This window comes from Ochlerotatus camptorhynchus, unplaced genomic scaffold (genome assembly GCF_037179485.1).
Source record: "Ochlerotatus camptorhynchus isolate MF236.1 unplaced genomic scaffold, CSIRO-AGI_Acam_v1.1 ptg000304l, whole genome shotgun sequence".
Taxonomy (NCBI): domain Eukaryota; kingdom Metazoa; phylum Arthropoda; class Insecta; order Diptera; family Culicidae; genus Ochlerotatus; species Ochlerotatus camptorhynchus.
Window position 1 is genome coordinate 1,383,951 of NW_027040792.1, and position 19,922 is coordinate 1,403,872.

At 42.7% G+C, this 19,922-nt stretch overlaps 1 protein-coding gene across 1 annotated transcript in view; it reads left to right on the top strand.

Annotated features, from left to right (window-relative positions):
• The first annotated feature begins 7,427 nt into the window (after positions 1-7,427).
• Positions 7,428-19,922, top strand: part of rictor (rapamycin-insensitive companion of Tor) — a 34,355-nt gene continuing 21,860 nt past the window's right edge. The window contains exon 1 of the mRNA XM_065228868.1: positions 7,428-7,694. Coding sequence (XP_065084940.1) covers positions 7,646-7,694 — 49 coding nt within the window. The 5' untranslated portion in view covers positions 7,428-7,645. The remainder of the gene's footprint in view (positions 7,695-19,922) is intronic.

The following is a 19,922-nucleotide window of genomic DNA, read 5'->3' on the forward strand; positions in this document are numbered from 1 at the left end:
TAACAAACATAAACAAACCTCCTGATGGCCTTTGACAGTAATGTGCCCTTGCAGCAGCTGTAGTTTACACGGAAACATTCAAAAGCTCATCAATAAAATATGGACCAACAGGTCTGTGCCTATAAATAGGAAAAAAAAGGTCATCAATGCAGTGCCAACATTTCAAAGGGGCGTAATTGCTTTTGTGAACAATGGCTTTAGCCGTCGATTTCTCGTAAAGAAAAGCTCACTTCTCCAAATTAATAATACTAGCTGGTAGAGGAAACATTCTTCTACCAGTTGGTGCAATTAATTGTCATGAGTGAGATTTTATTTGCGAGAAATTGACAACTAAAGCCATTGTTTACAAAAGCAATTACGCCCCTTTGAAATGTTGGCACTGAATTCTTAAATTATGCCACTTTCGAGAAAACCCGGGGCAGCGCTGCCAGATTGTTTTCAAGACTATCGTTATCAACGGTTTTAAAAAAATCTCTAAGATTTTTGAGGCTAAAAAATCCAGTCCAAACCAATCCAAGACGTCTACCAATCCATTTTTTAAGCATACGCATCCCTCAAAATTTCTCACAAGTCTTTGCAAGATCTTTAAAAAGCTTGAAGGATGCATACACTTTGTAAAGGGATGTTTCGTATTGGAGTGGCTTGAGCTGGATTGTTTAGTCTCAAAAATCTTAGAGTCATACCATAGAGGTAACTTTAAGACCAGAAGGTCCCGAAAAAACGAGCTCAACTTTTTGGCTCAGCTCTGGTACTCTCTTCGGTCACAAGCTAATCGATTCACCGCTCGAAACATTGGAAAATCCACTAACCCCTCATTTTATCTGTCAAACTTTCATAGCGAATCAAAACAAACAGTGCGTAGTACTAGAATTTCGACTAGAATGGGATACGTTAATCGTTTGCTTGGGACCAATAGGCTAGTCAAGTAGTGAGCCAATTTAAAATCGTTAGTTTCGTATTGAACAGTTCTCAAACTGATTGTTATCAACAATCAATACGAAACTAACGATTTTAAATTGGCTCACCACTTTAGTAGCCTATTGGTCCCAAGCAAACGATTAACGTACCCTATTCTAGTCGAAATTCTAGTACTACGCAATGTTTGTTTTGATTCGCTATGAAAGTTTGACAGATAAAATGAGGGGTTATTGGTTTTTCCTATGTTTCGAGGGGTGAATCGATTAGCTTGGGACCGAAGAGAGTACCAGAGCTGAGCCAAAAAGTTGAGCACGTTATTTCGGGACCTTCTAGTCTTAGAGTTACCTCTATGTTGTTACCCAATAAAGGCAGGTAGTGCTGGCAGTTCTAGTACTGCACTGCCAATATTGTATACAAGTTGATTAGATTAAATGTTCCAACACAACGTAGGGTTAAATAGACAAGGCAAGGGAATAAAAAGGAGTTAGTAAAGTTCCAATAGCCAAGAAATAAAGATCGTTTTTCCAATTTAATAAAGTTTTGGTGATCTTGAGTGCTCTCCGCTGATTTTGCCGTTCCGTTTTTTTTTTTGTGACTAGTGTCTGTGTGTGATCCCGAAATACCCTATCGGAAAACCACGATCCTGCCCTAACACCTCATTTTATCTGTCAAACTTTCATAGTGTAGTACTGGAATTTATACTAGAATGGGGTACGTTAATCGATTTGCTTGGGACCAATAGGCTAGTCATAACCCTAACTTTTTAGTTCAAAAGTTTAAATTTTGCCTTCGAAAAGGCAAAATTATAAAATTAATTAAAATAGTAAATACCGATTTTTTTAACCGTTGATACCGGTAAGTTTGAAAACAATCTGGCAGCGCTGCCCCGGGTTTTCTCGAAAGTGGTTAAATTTTTAAGTTTGTTGCTAAGCTTTTTTTAGGTGATAAAATCTGAGAGTCATACCACTATTTAAGACCGACCTTTCCAGGAAAGTCAACAGAAGTTGGCGGAAAATGTTTGGATTAGCTTCTAAATAAATGCTGGTAAAAACTTCTTGTGGTAGTTTTGAAGAAACTTCTGAAGAAAGTCGTTAGCTTCTTCCGGCGAAAGCTAGAAGGTTTTCGGAACAGTCTAATAGTACGTTCAGACTACAGAGTTATAACATGTTATAGCGCTATCTTGATGGTGGTTTCTGTGTTGCAATTAGTTGACAACCGTTATAACATGTTATAACTCTCCAGTCTGGACAGCGTTTAACAAACTTCTAAGAGAAGTACCCTAATAAAATGTGTGTGGTTATTGTTTTTATTAGGGTTGGGATAAAAATTCCGAAAGAAAGAGATTTTTGGGAGATGTCGAAAGAAATTTCCAGTGAAAATCGGTAGAATCTTTGGGAAAGTTAGCACAATATTTCGGGGGAAGTTGGAAAAAACTAGTGGGAGAAGACGGAAGAACCATTCGAGTGGAGTTCCGGAGGAAAATTGAAATAACCAGGAGGAATTGGAATATACATTACGGCCTAAGATGGAAGAAAATTACAGATGAAAAAAAAATAATAAATCCAGGAAGCTAAAAAAATAACATTCTGATGGACTTTTTTTGGTGACATAAAAGACATAGGTATTTCCCGATTCCTATGAGCCATTAGCTGCCGAGATGAGCCATTAGCTGTTTCTCGATTTCTGTGTAGCCAAACACGGCGAGGAAATGGAAAAAAAAACTAGTCGAAAGAGTATCAAGCATAAGTGAGCATGCATTAAGTAAGTCATGCCATTTTATATAGATCTCGCTAGCAAAATTCGTAAAAGTAGCTAGTAAAAAGCGAGATAGAAAAGTGAGCTCAAAACTGACAGCACACAGTGATCCATTATTTTCATGTTACTCCGTTTTCAAGATGTTCACAATGAAAACGTGGGCTTACTTCAGTTCACGTGGCTGTACACTTTTTGTTTACAAAAGCTTTTGTGCCGTTTTCAAATGCTGTGTGTGTGTGTCATCCTCTATCCCTCACCCAGCCGGGGGCGTTCGACAAGTAGAACTGCGAATAATTTGATCAAATCTCATGCTCCGTAATGGCAACAATCAATACGAAACTAACGATTTTAAATTGGCTCACCACTTTAGTAGCCTATTGGTCCCAAGCAAACGATTAACGTACCCTATTCTAGTTGAAATTCTATTACTACACTATGTTTGTTTTGATTCGCTATGAAAGTTTGACAGATAACATCAGGGGTGTGTGGATTCATGCAGAACATGCAGGGGTGAGTGAAATAGCTTGGGCCAGCGCTGCCATTTATACAGATTTATCTGTATTATACAGATTTTTTAATCTTAATACAGACCCGATACAGAATACAGATTTATCACAGATTTTTAAATTACAATACAGATTTATACAGATTTTTATAACATGCTTGGGTGAGTGAAATAGCTTGGGCCAGCGCTGCCATTTATACAGATTTATCTGTATTATACAGATTTTTTAATCTTAATACAGACCCGATACAGAATACAGATTTATCACAGATTTTTAAATTACAATACAGATTTATACAGATTTTTATAACATGCTTGAGAAAAAAAAATTCAAAATTTATAAAAACATTTTATCAGCGTACCCCCTTCTCTCCAAAATTAATTGCCATATTTTTTGCAGTGGGATCTGCTCGAGGCGTTGCTGTATCTTTTATGCTTCTCTTCACTCCCTCCAACGGAAAACGCAGTCACGCCCGTCACGGTAGTATATTAAAAACACAGACAACCAGACATAACACTCGCAAGTTGTTCATCGAACAAGCATTTAACGGACAATTTAAACGTATCGTAGTTGGTAGTACCGCCACCTGTGGCGCGCATAGTCAATTATCTTGCGTTTGACGTTTACACACTACCGCCATCTGTTCAGTGTAGTGCCCACCACAGTGTACTCAACAGATTGCGGTAATGTTTTAGCGACGATGTTTTACAGTGAGAAATATTCAATGTGTTATGTCTGTTTGTCTGTGTTAAAAATATCAAAAAATAGTAATGAACTCGTGCCTAGACTCGTGCACTTTTTTGCATTTAAAACTGCTTATCAGGAAGATAATGAATAGAAACTAAAATCTCCATACATTTTCAAACGGCTTCATATCACTCTTATAAATAAGTACGGACGATATCACAAATGGCGCAATTATATCAACAATCAATACGAAACTAACGATTTTAAATTGGCTCGTATTACCATAGAGGTAACTCTAAGAACACTGGGTCCCGAAGAAAATCATTATTATTTTTGGCTCACTCAGTACCAGAACAACGGTCCCAAGCAGTCCCAAGCTATTTCACTCACCCCTGCATGTTCTGCATGAATCTACACACCCCTGATGTTATCTGTCAAACTTTCATAGCGAATCAAAACAAACATAGTGTAGTAATAGAATTTCAACTAGAATAGGGTACGTTAATCGTTTGCTTGGGACCAATAGGCTAGTCAAGTGGTGAGCCAATTTAAAATCGTTAGTTTCGTATTGATTGTTGGTATTACCACAAACGAAGTGACAGACGGAGCGGCTCGAAAACTTTGGTGACTAACCTTCTATTGCAATTTTTCAGTGTACCACATGGCAACACCACAACTAATGGATTGTACCACATGGCAACACTACTATTGGATTGAACTAGCATTTTCACCAATGTACTAGAATATTTTGGTTCTATCTCTTTCACTCTACGCAAAACTGAAATGCATAAAAAAATAACAAAATGATACGCACTCTTTGCACACTGTCAAAGAATCATTGTACACAAAATCAACTTTGTTCAAATCAAAACAAAAAAACTAACCCATCTGGTGGATGATGGACAAGCTTCCAAGAAAATTCTATTACAGTGAACCACATTATTTAAATGGATTTCTTCGCCAGTTAGTCGTCTGTCACTTCGTTTGTGGTATTACCATAGAGGTAACTCTAAGACCACTGGGTCCCGAAGAAAATCATTATTATTTTTGGCTCACTCAGTACCAGAACAACGGTCCCAAGCAGTCCCAAGCTATTTCACTCACCCCTGCATGTTCTGCATGAATCCACACACCCCTGATGTTATCTGTCAAACTTTCATAGCGAATCAAAACAAACATAGTGTAGTAATAGAATTTCAACTAGAATAGGGTACGTTAATCGTTTGCTTGGGACCAATAGGCTACTAAAGTGGTGAGCCAATTTAAAATCGTTAGTTTCGTATTGATTGTTGGTATTACGCTCGGTTCGCCATGAGCCTGCAACTTGGAGAGATTTTCTGCTAGGGGAACGTCCAGTACCGTTTTTATCATGGAAAGCCGACGTCGAAATCGTTAAAGTTACACTGAGCTTGACAGTTAATATCATTAATATTTATACTAAAAATTATAATAACTACCAACTTGAGCAATTTTTATACCAAATATCACTTCAGAATAAGTTGTACTCTCCCCTAGGGATAAACACATTATTATTATTTTGCATTTTGGTGACATGTCGAAAAAAAAACACGGATCAAGACGAACGCGAAGGAAGCTCAAACGGAAGTTTGATTGTGCTAGCAGATTCCATCTGGCCGGTGTTAATTCAGGTGAAAAAAATGTTCATGCAAATAGTGCCCCGGACAGACATCTCTTTATTGCAGCAGCACGACGAAAAACAGCAAACCGAGGTGATTTTCACGATGTTAGAAGTGGGATGAGTTCCATTCGCAGTTCCCTAATAAAAATTGTATGGTTAATTTGCTTAACGACGTGTTCTGTGTGTCATCCAAACCATTTGTGGAATAGTTCAATGATTTGGGTTATCATTCGTTTATGGTTATTTTTTATTAGGGTTCCGTTCCAGGTTAGCGGAATAAAACTACAGGAGATTGACGTTAGCTTCTATTAGTGGAGACTGGCGAGTGAATGTCCAGTACTGAGTTTCAACAAATTTTACAGGGTAGCCGTGGAACCAGTGAAATTCCCTAGGAAATTCCATCGAATATCAGGATGGTTCGGTAATGGAAGACGGTAACTTGTGTTGAAATTCGAACAGCCGGTTCCGAGGCCAGAACAGCATTTTCTCGCAGACAGGTTACAACCTTTTACACATATTTGATTATATGAGTGTTAAACATAAAACAATATAAAAGATTCTTATACGTTTTTCTTTTGACTACTTTTCATATTCGGTTAAATAATAGGCGGCAGGAAGCCCATACACGCTAACTTGAAAGTACCCATTAATGGTTGAAAAAGACCCATTTTGAAGAAAAGTGGCTTAACTCATTAAATGAGTAAATTTTTTACCCATTAATGAGTATCTGTTAACAGATACTCATTAATGGGTAAAATTGTTTAATCATCAATGAGTTAAGCCACTTTTCTTCAAAATGGGGCTTTTTTTACTCATTAATGAGTACTTTCAAGTTAGCGTGTAAAGCAAATTTGTTGAAAAAAATGGGTATTTTTTATTCATCCCCGGTAAGAACATGAAGGTTAAAAAATACCAATTTTTGAAGTATGCGTCAAATACTCATTAATGAGTAATATTGGGTTTACTCATTTAATGAGTTAAGCCACTTTTCTTCAAAATGGGTCTTTTTTACCCATTAATGAGTACTTTCAAGTTAGCGTGTAGACCATATTGCCCCTATCTACACTCAAAAATATTACAAAACGAATATAGATTAAATTTTATGCATTTTATGGTTTTTCAAAATTTATACATTGATTCGATTAAAATTTTCGTCAAAATTATACTAAGTCCGAATAACGGAGTGGAATTCGATCAGTGTTTACTAAAATGACAGGAATAAGAACATCTGGATTTCCTTCGGAGCTTCGTGCTGGTGAAGGGCTTTGTCCCAGCGGATTTCTACTGCGCCTGTAATCTGCTGGGCAGCATCGAAATTGTAAGTATTTTTTTAAATATTATTAATAAAAAATAAACTAATGAAAAAAGCTTCCTGAGACAATTTTTATTTGCATTTGAAAACAATAATATTTACCATAAATGAAATAAAGAAGCGACAAATACATTCTCTTGAATAAACCGTATCTATGCATTGTGAGTATATTTCGATTTTATACTATGGCACGCATAAACCATTTTTATACTAAGTTTGCATTCTCTCCCTTTATACCGACCTTTGCGTCGGTACGGAGAGTTGCTATTTAGCGTTACTTTTATACTATTTAGATTTCAATATTTTTTGAGGGTAGATTTCAATATTTTTTTAGTGTACCCTGTGTGTGAACAGGATTTTTGTTTTGTTTTTATGCTCGAGAAATTAGTCCGTCTACCTCATTTTCCAATAAACCTTGCAAACGACGCCACCCCCTTGCTGTCACTCCACTGCTTTCTGCTGCATGGGTTCAGGCCGCACCAGGCGGTTGAAAACCGGAACGTCAGGATAATCATCGTGTGCGAGAACAGGACAGCAGCCGGCCCACAACAACCAACGCCCGAGCGAGACAGCGAGACGTGCCTGATGTGCTTCTGCTTCGAAAAGGCGAAGCGACGACGAACCACACAAAAATTGCTGCTGCGAAAGGTGATGATCACCATCGGTCCAGAATGAAGAAGAGTGTTTGCGCGTCGAAATTGTGCGAAAATTGTGCCGAAAATCTCGCGATCCGGTCGTAAAAACGGTGTTCAAACTGTGCTCGAGTGTCCCGCGGTCGGCGGAAGTGTGAAATCGATCCCGGAAAGCAGCTGCCAGTAGCCGAAAACGATGGCCATGTCCAGCTGGATGATACGCAATCGGAGCCAGCGACAGAGAAGTAAATATTTTGCTGCCTTCCCCTTAATAAATGGGGCTGTGATCGAATTTGGGAGCCGTTTTTCCAGTGGAATTGCGTCGAAATGTGGGAGTTTTCCCTGGCTCGAAGAGGAGTGGAACCCGTGGCGGACACGGGAAGTGCATTCCGGGGGTGGGCTGGTCGGTGAAAATCTCTTCGCCGTGTTATTAGGTCATGCTTTGCCAATAAACATCCGTAGAAGCGCAAGCAGAAGGGGTTTTACGGGTTGGTTGGTTGAGAGGGAGGAAGCGGGGAAGGTAGAGTGCCGCCGAGTGGAGATGGGGAGGGATGCCAGTTTTATTTTTAGAAATTCAAAACAACAGCTGTATAAGTAGAGGGGGGTTTTTTTTTTGTTGAATTGAATGACAATCGTTATTGGAATTTCCTATACTGAGCTGGTACAGAGATGTTGGTCGTGTGGATCTGAGATTGATACGGCTAGATTCAATGCTTGTCTCTTATCATTTTAAAATGGTTTATTGATTTCTTCGTTTAGTTACGTTGTGGTATTAAGCTCGAATTTGTTTGTTTTCAATCTATCCGCGCGGATGGTAATGGAAGCCAAATAACAAACAAATGTGTAAGGCATTGGATTTGCCAGCCACCCACTCGTATTTTTGGTGAAACTATTAGCTGGATCAGCAGCTACAGTTTATTTGCCCGTAGGAAAATTACGGTTTCGTCAGTTGTTAGAAGTGAAATATGGTAAACAAAATGGGCCACCCTAAGCTACTAGTTGATGCTATACTGTGAGTTTTAAGTTTAGAAAGCCATTCCAAAAATGCACAATAGTCGAAAAAATGCAAATCACGACCAACTTTAAAAAAAAATATAGTTCCAGATGAATAATTTGCTATTATGGAGTAGCACAGTAGTAAAGAACGTGAATTTAAGTGAAGGAAGCTGTAATTTTTCATATACACTGGAAGAAATTTACACCTGATTGTTTTTGAATTTGTTCATAAAAATATTAACTAACACGATGCAATGATTTATCAAATTGCTAGGATTAAATAATTTATTTATTTATAATCACCGCCTTCTACTAAGTCGCACAGACTGAACTACTTACTACTATTGTCTAAACTAGATTCCTGATTTTATGTGAACATACAGTTTTGGACATGTTAAAATCAAATTTTAGTCAACTTCATTAAAAGCTCGAAGGCAAGAATCAAGCGGATTGTGGTGACCATTGTTCCTGCTTGGAACTGTGAGTAGAGGCGAACTTCGGTAGCGACGTGGAGGGATGTTGATCGATATCTGCTCAAGAAGTGCGGGACAGTCAATATCTCCTGTGATGACATCGAACACGAACATATGCTGCATTTTAATTCGTCTCGCTGACAGACTTTCCAAGTTGATCCGTCGGCATCGGTCGGGGTAAGATGGAAGATTTACTGGCTCATTCCAGGGACGCGAATCGTATGGATTCCCTTTGCACATGCTCAACTGCTAAGATTTGCGTCGCCTAGAATGATGTCCATACGGGAGCAGCATACTCCAGGATACTTCGCACTAACAAACAATATAATGTTTTGATGGCGTACACATCAGTAAAATCTGAAGCATGTCGACGAATAAATCCGAGTGCAGAAAATGCTTTGGCGGTTGTAATAGCTACATGTTTGTTAAACTTACATTTTGAGTCAATAGTTACGCCCAGATCGCAAATCGATAGAACTAGCTCCAGTATAACGGATTCCATCTTAAACTGGTGCGCCGCGTAAATGAAATAACTTTGCATTTGTCTCTGTTAACGCGCATTCCATTATTGCTGCGCCAAACGAGCATAACGTTTATGTCCTCTTGAAGTGATGATACGAGAGTTTAAAAGAAGAGAGCATTATACACAAGTCGTTCACGAAGATGTTGAACAACAGCGGCCCAAGAACGCTTCCTTGGGGTACACCGGACTCGATGTTGAACGGTTCGGATTTTGCCGCATTCACTACAGCACAACCAGTTCTGTCCGACAGGTACGAAAACAGCCACTGCGTGATCCATTCCGGAAACCCCATGTATACCAAGATATGTGGTACAGTGTCGAAGGCCTTAGCAAAATCGATATAAATCAAATCAACTTGACGTCCATGTTCGACTTCGCGGACACATTGGCTGTCGGAGATTAATGAAGATTCGTCGTTATACAGGACGTTATGCACCAGTTTTTCGAAAATTTTGCTCAAGCAACCAACACACGACAGAAACACCACGATAGTTCGTGACTCGATTGCCGTTTCTGGATATGTAGATCGGCATGATAGAAGCTGATTTCCAAACCACTGGGAACATCCTGTCATGCAGCGAACGGTTGAATAAAGATGTTATGGGAGATGCAAGTGCGGGGGAGCAATTCTTTAGCAGCAAGGGTGGTATACCGTCCATTTCTGGGTCTTTATAAACGTCGAGTTCTTCGATGGCCTTCGGTACTTCGATGACGGAAAACTGAATGTCGGGTAGATTTATGTCGTGTGAAGCAACAGGGGCAAAGCGGTTGAAGCGAGAAACAGGCGATGATTTGCTTGTCGCTTCCGAATTAGTGCCAGCGGTGCTATCGTGGTATTTTACGTTTGTTGGAATGCGAGTTGCCGATTTTCGGCTTCTCACAAAAGTCCAGAAACATTAAGGATTTTGCTTGACATCTGATTTAACCTTAGCCATGTAACTTTCGTAGGTGGATAAGAGAAGTAGCACGTGGTTTCCACCTCCCGAGGGTTGTTCCGCTCACTGTTGGACTTAATCAGCAAGAAACGGCTGCGTGCTTTCCTAAGGCCGTTTCGGAGATGACGTAGTTCAGAGGTCCACCATGGTTTGTAATAGACTGAAGAAACTCGTTGTCTCTTTTGAAGTACGTGGTCCCTAAGCACTGCGTAAAGCTTATCATACAGACTCGTTCAATGTTTCCTGTCGCAGTAGAGCATCCCATTCGATGTTTGAGAGCACGTCATCCAAACGACCACAATCACACGACTGAAAATTAAAGTTGAATCTCACATCCCCCATTGTCCGTTGTGATTGTGCCATTACAGCTTTCGTCAAGAAGCAAGATAAATGGTGCGTGATGGTCGTCAATTGATAAAAGTGGAGTTGAGGGTACAATGATGCCAAAGTGCTCCAGTAGATTGACAAACACAAGATCGAGGAGTCTGCCGTTAGTATTCACAAGTTGACCTGACGCAAACCAGAAGTGAACATATTTTCTGTGAGGCAACGTTTGACGGGATAAAGCCGTTCACGTCTTCGTCTGATTGCCACCGTAGACTTGGAACATTGTAGTCTCCTAGTGTCAGAATCACATCAGCTGTTGAAGAGTTTTCCCAAATTAGCTACACTGCGTTCACATGAGCGTAAAACAGGTCGAGGGAAAAGGAAGATAAATGGCAATGTTGTAGAGCGAGCGGTGTCCGAATTTCACACACCTCCCTGTGAGTGAATACTGGTCGATGTGCTACGGTTGCATTAGAATATGGTATTCTCGGACGAAATTTCTGCGCTGTTAATATCGAATCTAAGCCAAGTTTCAGTGAACACGAGAACATCGTAATCACAGCTCGATAGAAGCAAGCGAAGACGGGATATTGTGGTACGCAGGCCTCTAACATCCTGGTAGTATACCGAAAATGAGCGTTCAGACGACATCCGACATCGAGCTTCCGTGGTGCGCTCGTTGCCATATAATCCCACATTCGTTGATAAGCTGCAACTGGAATCGACCAATGTCACAAGAAGTAAACTGTTTGAAACGTGTGCATACCTGCCTGCGATGGTGGCTTGGAAGGCCCCTTCCCCGCACTCATACACAGGACCGGGATAGCTGCAGGGCACTGGCAGCAATGGCTCGACTTTAGGGCTTTAGGGGCTTCCATGAAGCTTGCAGGCGTGCATTCCGGTGGCTCAACGAACACTGATGAAGAGTTGTCACTGATTGGCTTCCGTATGACACCGCTGAGTGGGGGTTGACGTAGTGAACGGCTAGAAATGGTAGACGTTACTTGAATACTTGCCTGCGATGACGGTTTGGAAGACCCCTTCTCCACGCTCGTCCACAGGACCGGAATGTCTGGAGGTCGCTGGCAGGATGGGATTAAGGGCTTCCATGACGCTTGCAGACATGCATTCCGGTAGCTCGATGAACACTGATGGTATCCGTCCTTTCATACAAGAATGGTGATTTTGAGTGGAATCCATGTGAACATGATCGCTTTCGACAATTGCTTCCGTAATGCACCCAGGAGTGACCGATTGGAAAGAGGTTGATGTTGAAGCGACAGACATTACCGGAGTAAAATTGTTCTCACCAGATAAAACCGCTTTCGGCGGTAATGTCTCGGTCGGCTGTAGTCATATTTGGGAGAACAGGCCTGCCTCGCAGAGGAAAGCCAGTAGTGCCGCTGAGCTGCAAGAATCACCACTGAAGGCGTCTCGGATGCTGCCGGGGATGTCGAACAGGTTTCTAGCTCCTTGATATTGCGGGCTGTGGCACAGTGGACAGGGTCGGTGGAATTCGCCGTTTCCCGTTATGTTGTGTGAGATACGGGTGTGTCCTGACCTAAGCCTGGAGATCACCACTTGAGAGCGGTGTTCAGGTAGGTTCTCCCAGCGACGTCTTTAATTTTACGGATGAGCAGATTTCGTGAGTCCAGCCAGTCCTGCCTCCAAGACTCCCATGTAATTTTGGAAAGCCAGGTTTTCAGATCCGGGCCTGGAACTTTTCTTGTTAATTTGCTCATTTGTCGACCTGAAGATGCGAGGTGGTCAGCTTCGACGTTACCCTGGATCCCGCAGTGACCGGGTATCCAGGCGACTTGGATCCACGGGTGTGTGGGGTGCTCGGTGTCAAGGGCAGCTGGGCCAGGACGACTTCGATGTTGACAGTTGATCTCAGGATGCAGTCCGACTGTGACATTTGGATTAGGGGCTTCCTTAGTGCCTGATACGGTGCGTCCTGGGATGAGAGATCTTAGATTATGCGATACGGGTCCGTTTTTTTCTCTATTGGTTTCTGTAACAGTTGTAAAGTTTCGGGGACAGTAGGTAGTTAGCCTAAGGTCTCCTATCCGCCGTGATGGGGCTGCCATCTTGGGTATAGCTTTCGGGGATAAGCATTTCTTGTTTCAGCCGCTGGATGCCAGGCAGACGCTGTTTGAGCCGCACCTCCATGGTGGACAGACGCTCAGTTATTGTGTAGATGGGGCTGCCATCTTAGATTTAGCTGACACAATACAGCATTTCTTATTCAGCCGCTGGATGCCAGTCAGACGCTGTTTGAGCCGCACCTCCATGGTGAACAGACGCTCAGGCCGTGTAGGCCGAACCCGCTAGGGGCCCCCTTCCCTGTCAGCATATGACCAAAGCTCCCACCGGGGTTGGTTACCCGATCTTCGCTAAGGTTGCTCATATCCCAGGAGACACCACGAGGAGGTAGGGATAGGAGTTACTGGGTAAGAGGCTAATGGACCACTAATGGGGTCTATTTTATCCTTCAAGTACTCGCGGTACTGGTGGTACGCATTACCCAGTCGTTTGCCCCGCTGGCCAATGGCCAGCGGTGATGAAAAGAATATGATACTTTTACATCATCCATTTCGACCGACTCAACCACGAAAACCTGTGGGGCGCCCTAAGGCGCAAGGGAGTTCCGGATAAAATCGTCAACCTCATCGAAGCTCAGTATGAGGCTTTCACGTGCAGGGTGCTGCACAACGGAGCCCTATCTGACCCTATTCGGGTAGTCGCTGGAGTGAGGCAAGGATGTATTCTATCACCGCTACTGTTCCTCATCGTAATCGACGAGATAATGGTTGGTGCGATCGACCGTGTGCCGAACCGTGGGTTGCTCTGGCAGCCTATTACAATGGAGCATCTAAACGACCTAGATTTGGCGGATGACGTTGCTTTAGTATCACAACGGCGTTCTGACATGCAGAGTAAGCTCGACGATCTCGCCGAACGCTCCTCAGCGGCAGGTCTCAACATCAACGTCAGCAAGACTAAATCGTTGGATATCAACACGGGAAATCCATCCAATTTTACGGTAGCTGGTCAGGAAGTGGAGAAGGTTGAAAGTTTCCAATATCTTGGCAGCCAGATAGCGTCGGACGGCGGAACCAAGAGTGACATAGGTGCACGGATCAAGAAGGCAAGGGCTGCTTATGCGAGTTTACGAAACATCTGGAAGTCAAATCAGATTAGTCTCCGCACGAAGATCCGAATTTTCAACTCTAACGTGAAATCTGTACTGCTGTACGCTAGCGAAACATGGTGCGTATCAGCGGAGATCACACAGAAGCTGCAGGTGTTCATCAACCGATGCCTGCGGTATATAATTCGTGCTTGGTGGCCTCACAACTGGATTTCGAATGCCGAGCTCCATCGACGGTGTCACCAGAAGCCGATATCGACAGAAATTCGGGAACGTAAGTGGAGGTGGGTTGGCCACACTCTACGGAAGAGCGGAAATGAAATCTGCAAACAAGCGCTGGATTGGAATCCAGCCGGACATCGCAGCAGAGGCAGACCCAGGGGCTCATGGCGGCGAAGCCTAAACAAGGAGATTAAGCAAGTCGACCGGAATTTGACCTGGGCCCAGGTCAAGGCGAAAGCAAACAATCGCCCAGGATGGAGATCTTTCACGTTGGCCCTTTGCGCCAGGGATGGCGCTCAGGACACTTAAGTAAGGTCCGTTTTTTTGGTTAGGTTCGAACAAGCGGACAGTTATCCCATCAGGCTTCGATGTCGTTTTGGGTACAGTCACTTTGAAAGAGACGAATGAAAGATCGTCCGGATTCTTTCCGCGTAGGACTAGCTTAGTAACTTTCAGTTGAGTCAGATCAACCGATATGTTATATCAACTCGTTCTGATTCTGGTCCGGTCCGGTCCGGTGGTCACGTAGAAGGAAAGCATATCGTTGTCAGTCTGGTCTGGTCTGCATGCATGGTTCCTATACATCGAAAGACCAGACTCAAATAAAAGAGTATTTCGATGATTCATTGTGTAATATATATTCAGCTCCCACATTGGCACATTCATGAATTCAATTCCATTTGCATAGCAGCTAGACGGTGTTAGTTGCTGCAAAATTTAATCCCGAAATGAGTATGTGCGTCTCTTAATAGATGTTGCACTTAGTTGCGTCTGACAAAATTTAACCTTTGAGTAGATTGGTGCGTCTGCTCGATCCAACTCAGTTAAAGAACACCCAGTTCGGGAACAAGTACTGTACTTGCAGTTCTTGTGCCTCATTGTGTTCTTAACAGCCTGATTAGCTCAGAGAACCAACTAAATAATAATTTAGGATAATGGTCTTTGATTGCTTGGAATACCACTTTTATGTTTGAATAATGATTCACAGATACGTAGACAAGCATTGCCTTGCCAGTACATAGTGGCTTCATTGAGTATTCTAAGTCTTCATTGTAAACCTGTTTAGCCCGTAAAATTAACTTCTCAGTGAAGTTTTAGTATTGTTATGATGCTGCTATTGCAATTGATGTGGAATTAACTTACAGAATTGTTTAGGTGAAGCGTACTTTCCGGAATAATATTCTAGCGGAGCTGAGTCTCAAAATGCGCAAAGGCAAAAAAATGGGATTAAAGACAAGTGTTTCATATGTAAAATGCAGGGTGACCAGTAATTCGGGAACCCAAGAAAACCGGGCTGAAGCCGGGAATATTAGGTCACCGGGAAAATCCCGTGCATTTCGATGACAAATCGGAGAAAATAAACTTCGTCTCTCTTCGAAAAAACGGCAAGTTTGCAATGGCATAGCTTCACCATTTCTTAATGAATTTCCAAAATTTGAGATATCTCTAGATTTTCTAAGGTCTGTAGATTATTTTGATTGTAAAAACATTGAAAATAGAGTCGTCTACTTTTTCAAAATGCGAAAAGAATCATTACACTTTTTTTTTTTTAATTGTTTTTATGGGTTTTGCAAATGGCTTAAGATCTATCTACATTAATGGACACAATGTTCATAGTTAGTTAGAATACCTTCATTTCTCCTATACATGGATCCTGGAGACACCGGAACGGTCCTCCGGCAGATCCGCAACATCCATAAAAGTGGTCAATCCACGAAACTGAGCCTAGAGCTCCGCGTTTTTTTATCATTAGGAACTGTGATATAAAACAGAATTTGTGGTCGTGACAAAAACATGGACCTGGATGGCTATAGGAACGTCCTCCGGAAGATACGGAAAATCCGGAAAAATGGTCTTATATCACAGTTTCAAGTGTTTAAAAAAGAACTCTAGGCTCAGTTTCACAGATTGACAAATTTACGGACCATCCGGATCCATGTTTATGTCACGACCCTAAATTCTATCTTGAATCGCAGTTCCAAGAGTTTTCGAAAAACACGGTTTTTTCACCGTTTCATGGATGATCCACTTTTACGGATGATTCGGATCTTCTGGAGGACGGTCCAATGGCCATCAAAGTTCATGTTGATGTCTCGACCCTAAAGTCTTTCATATATCACAGTTTGAAGTGTTTTCGATAAAACTACGGAGTTCTAGAATCAGTATCATGGATGGACTGCTTTTACGGATCTTCCGGAGGACGGTCCCATAGTCATTCGGGTCCATGTTTATGTTAAGACCTTGTAACCGTCCGTCGAATTCGCTTGAAGAGAAGGTTTTTTTTAAATGCAGTAGCTTATGCGCCACTCTCGAGATCGAGATCGAGAGACTACTGGTCGTGTTGAAGTGCCCGACTATGCTCTAAAGAGCCAATAATGAGTCCTCAGGGGAGTCTTCGAACGGTTGATTCTTACGCCGACAGAGCTTTCTAAAATTTAACAAAAAAAAGTCACGTTTCCAGTCGGTCATACGCCGCTAAAGGTGTGAACGTACTAGGAGAACGAAAAGCGAGGTGAACGTAAACGAAAGTGAATCGAAGTGAACGGAAAGCTTTTACCTAGGGAATGGTTCGTAGCATAAATCAGAACAAAAGGTAATTTCATTTGAATGAACTTTAATTCATTTTAATTCGGGTTGAACTTTGTGTGTGTGGCGTGTAAATGTTTTAGTGTAATGGCCATATTGATGACGTACCTGTGCAGGGTTTATGCTGGCGTTGACTTCTCGGCAGGTACGGGAACGGTCGAGGGGTCCATCGAACCGCGGCGATGTTTTGCTGACAAGGTGGTGTAGGGTGGGTATTCACCAACCTCGGAAGGCTCGTATGCATTCAAAGAGGGCCGAACTAAAGGTGCGGAGGTGGCGCGGCTGGACGAAAGCTTACGATTTCGAAGCTAGCAGGCCGTCCAGAGCAACCCAGAAATCCCGCAAGAAGGCCAACGTGCCCCGCCGAGTGACCCTCGCGAACTACCACTACTCGATCACTACGGGACGAAATGAAACCTTCCCACAAGACCCCCAAGCACCCGGACGTTACCTTAAGATGATGGGAAACCAGCACTCCGTTTAACTACCGATCACGGCGGGCCGAAACGAGCAAACGAGCGATGGCGGTCAACACGTGAGTGTGTGGTGTCGTGACAGGAATCAAGCCTGTCTATAAAGCGCTCGTTGGACGAACGCTTTGTTATTTTCAATAAACTGCACACAGAGCAGGAAAATTGTGCCTTCTTGGCTTTGTTTCTACGAAACTTTTACTTAATTGAAACTAAAACGGAGATCACTGAGAAGAATTTTTCAATTAGACATCTGCTCACCAGCCGCTATGAACTTTAAGTGCTCGAGAAGAATCCTAAATGCTACTAAAGACCTCGTTTTTTTGGAGGAAATGGCCAATGTCGACTGCTAATGACATTTGACATTTCTATCACATTCTAGAATGTTCGGTTTTGCACTAACGCTATCTTACATTTCGTTCGAAAAACAACATTATTCTATAACTTGGTAACCTAGTGTTGATATACATTTGAAGTTGCATTGGAAAAGAGGCATTGAAATTTAAATATTATACCATTTTATAGCAATTTATTAAATAAACGAACCATGCTATAACTTCAATATATTGCATTGGAGATGGATATACCTTTAATTGGAAACCTATCCTAAACAAATAAACCGCATTCATATGGAAAACTAATCGAAATAGATGAACAACGTTACAACCTTATTCTAATATCACAGTTCCACGTTTGTTCGAAAAAACCGTGGAACTCTTCGATCAATTTTATGGCTTGCTTGCTTGCTTGCAATCAGGCTAAGGCCTTGTTGTCCTCTGCTGTCCAAAGAAGTCGGCTCCACTGAACTCGATCCTCGTAGTCTGCGAAGGGTCCGCAGGTCGCCTTCTACTTGGTCGATCCACCTTGCCCGCTGCGCGCCTCTTCTTCTTGTTCCTGTTGGGTCGCTTTCTAGAACCATTTTCACCGGGTCGTCGTGCGGCATTTTTACGACGTGTCCAGCCCACCGTAGTCGCTGGCTTTGTGGATATTCTTGCGGGGGAAAAAGGTACTTCGAACTACCATACCCCGAGAGGCTGCATAGTTAGCCGTTGTCGTTCGATACGGTATGCAGGCTGTTTGGCCCGATTGCCGGTCTATATATTGCCTCCCTTCCTACCTGAGCGTTCATGTCACCCATGACGATTTTGACGTTCCGTTGCGAACAGCCGTCGTACACCTGCTTCAGCTGCGCATAGAACGCTTCTTTCTCGACGTCGGGTCTCCCTTCGTGTGGGCAGTGCACGTTGATGATGCTGTAGTTGAAGAAACGGCCCTTAATCCTCAACTTGCACATCCTCGTGATCAGCCACTCCTAACATGGAGAACAGACGCTCGGGTTTGATGAAGCATTTCCTCTATCACCGTACTATGGTTACCGCGCCAGTGTTCGCGTCGCACCTCTTCACTTTGCTATTGCCGGACTGGCAACATTGCCCAGGCTACGCCACCCAGCAGACTCATTTAAGTTTTTAGCATTTGCTCTTTGTGAAACTTGGCTCTCTTCAGATATAGATCTTCCTTTTTATGATTTTAACAGTATTCGCCTGGATCGTGAGGATTCGCGTGGAGGAGGGGTACTTTTGGGTATCAAAAGTGCCATTCCTTCTATAGAGTGAATCTTCCACAATGTCCGGGTGTTGAAGTTTTCGCATGTCAGGCTATTATTTAAGGTAAGAGCCTTTGTATTGCTTCTGTTTGTATTCCTCCTAGAGCCGTTGTTAATCGAAAACAACTTTCAGATATATGTTCAGAACTTCCTACTCATCGGTTGATTATGGGAGTGTTTAATTCCCACGGTATAGGCCGGGGGGAACTATATGATGACATCCGTTCTACTTTGATATATGACCTCTGCGACAGCTTCAATATGACAATTCTTAACAATGGAGAAGTTTGGCTGGCGCATCCTCGAATGGAAGTAGATTAGACCTCACACTTTGCTCTACTATTAATCCACGGTAGTGATCACTTGCCGATCAAAGTTTCAGTTGCCAGTGGGTTCAATCCGTCGGAAGTCGTTAACGTCGCGTACGATCTTACCCGTAATATCGATTGGGCAAAGTTCAAGACTGTGATAGATGAAGCACTAACGTCGGTAGAAGAGCATCCACCGTTGGAGGAATATAACTTCCTCTCTAATCTGATCTTGGACAGCGCGCTTCTAGCTCAAACTCGGCCGATTCTAGGAACGTCTTTCCGTAGGAAACCTCCTTCCCCTTGGTGGGACCAGCAATGCACAGAGGTTTATCGTAAAAAGTCCGCCTCATTAAAGCCAAGAAACGCGAATATTGGCGGCAATTCGTAGACGGATTATCGCGCGAAACGTCGATGAATACGCTTTGGAACGTGGCGCGAAGGATGCGTAACCGGTCTTCAAACAGCTCAAACAACGAGAGCGAGGAGTACTCGGATCGTTGAATTCTCAAGTTCGCGCGAAAAGTATGTCCTGATTCCGTGCCGGCACGGATAATTCCTCGCGAAACGACGAATTCGGTAGACGAGATCAGTCAGCCTTTTTCAATGCTGGAGCTCTCACTCGCGCTCCTTTCGTGTGGCAATTCGGCTCCGGGGGCTGATAGAATCAAGTTCAACTTGTTCAAGAACCTCCCAGACGTCGTTAAGAGGCGCATATTGAACTTGTTTGGTCAGTTCCTGAAGCTCAATATTGTCCCGGATGATTGGAGGCGGGTGAGAGTTATAGCCAAACCCGCGTCAGATGGCAACTCGTACCGACCCATCGCGATGTTGTCGTGCATTCGAAAATTGTTGGAGAAAATGATCCTTTTT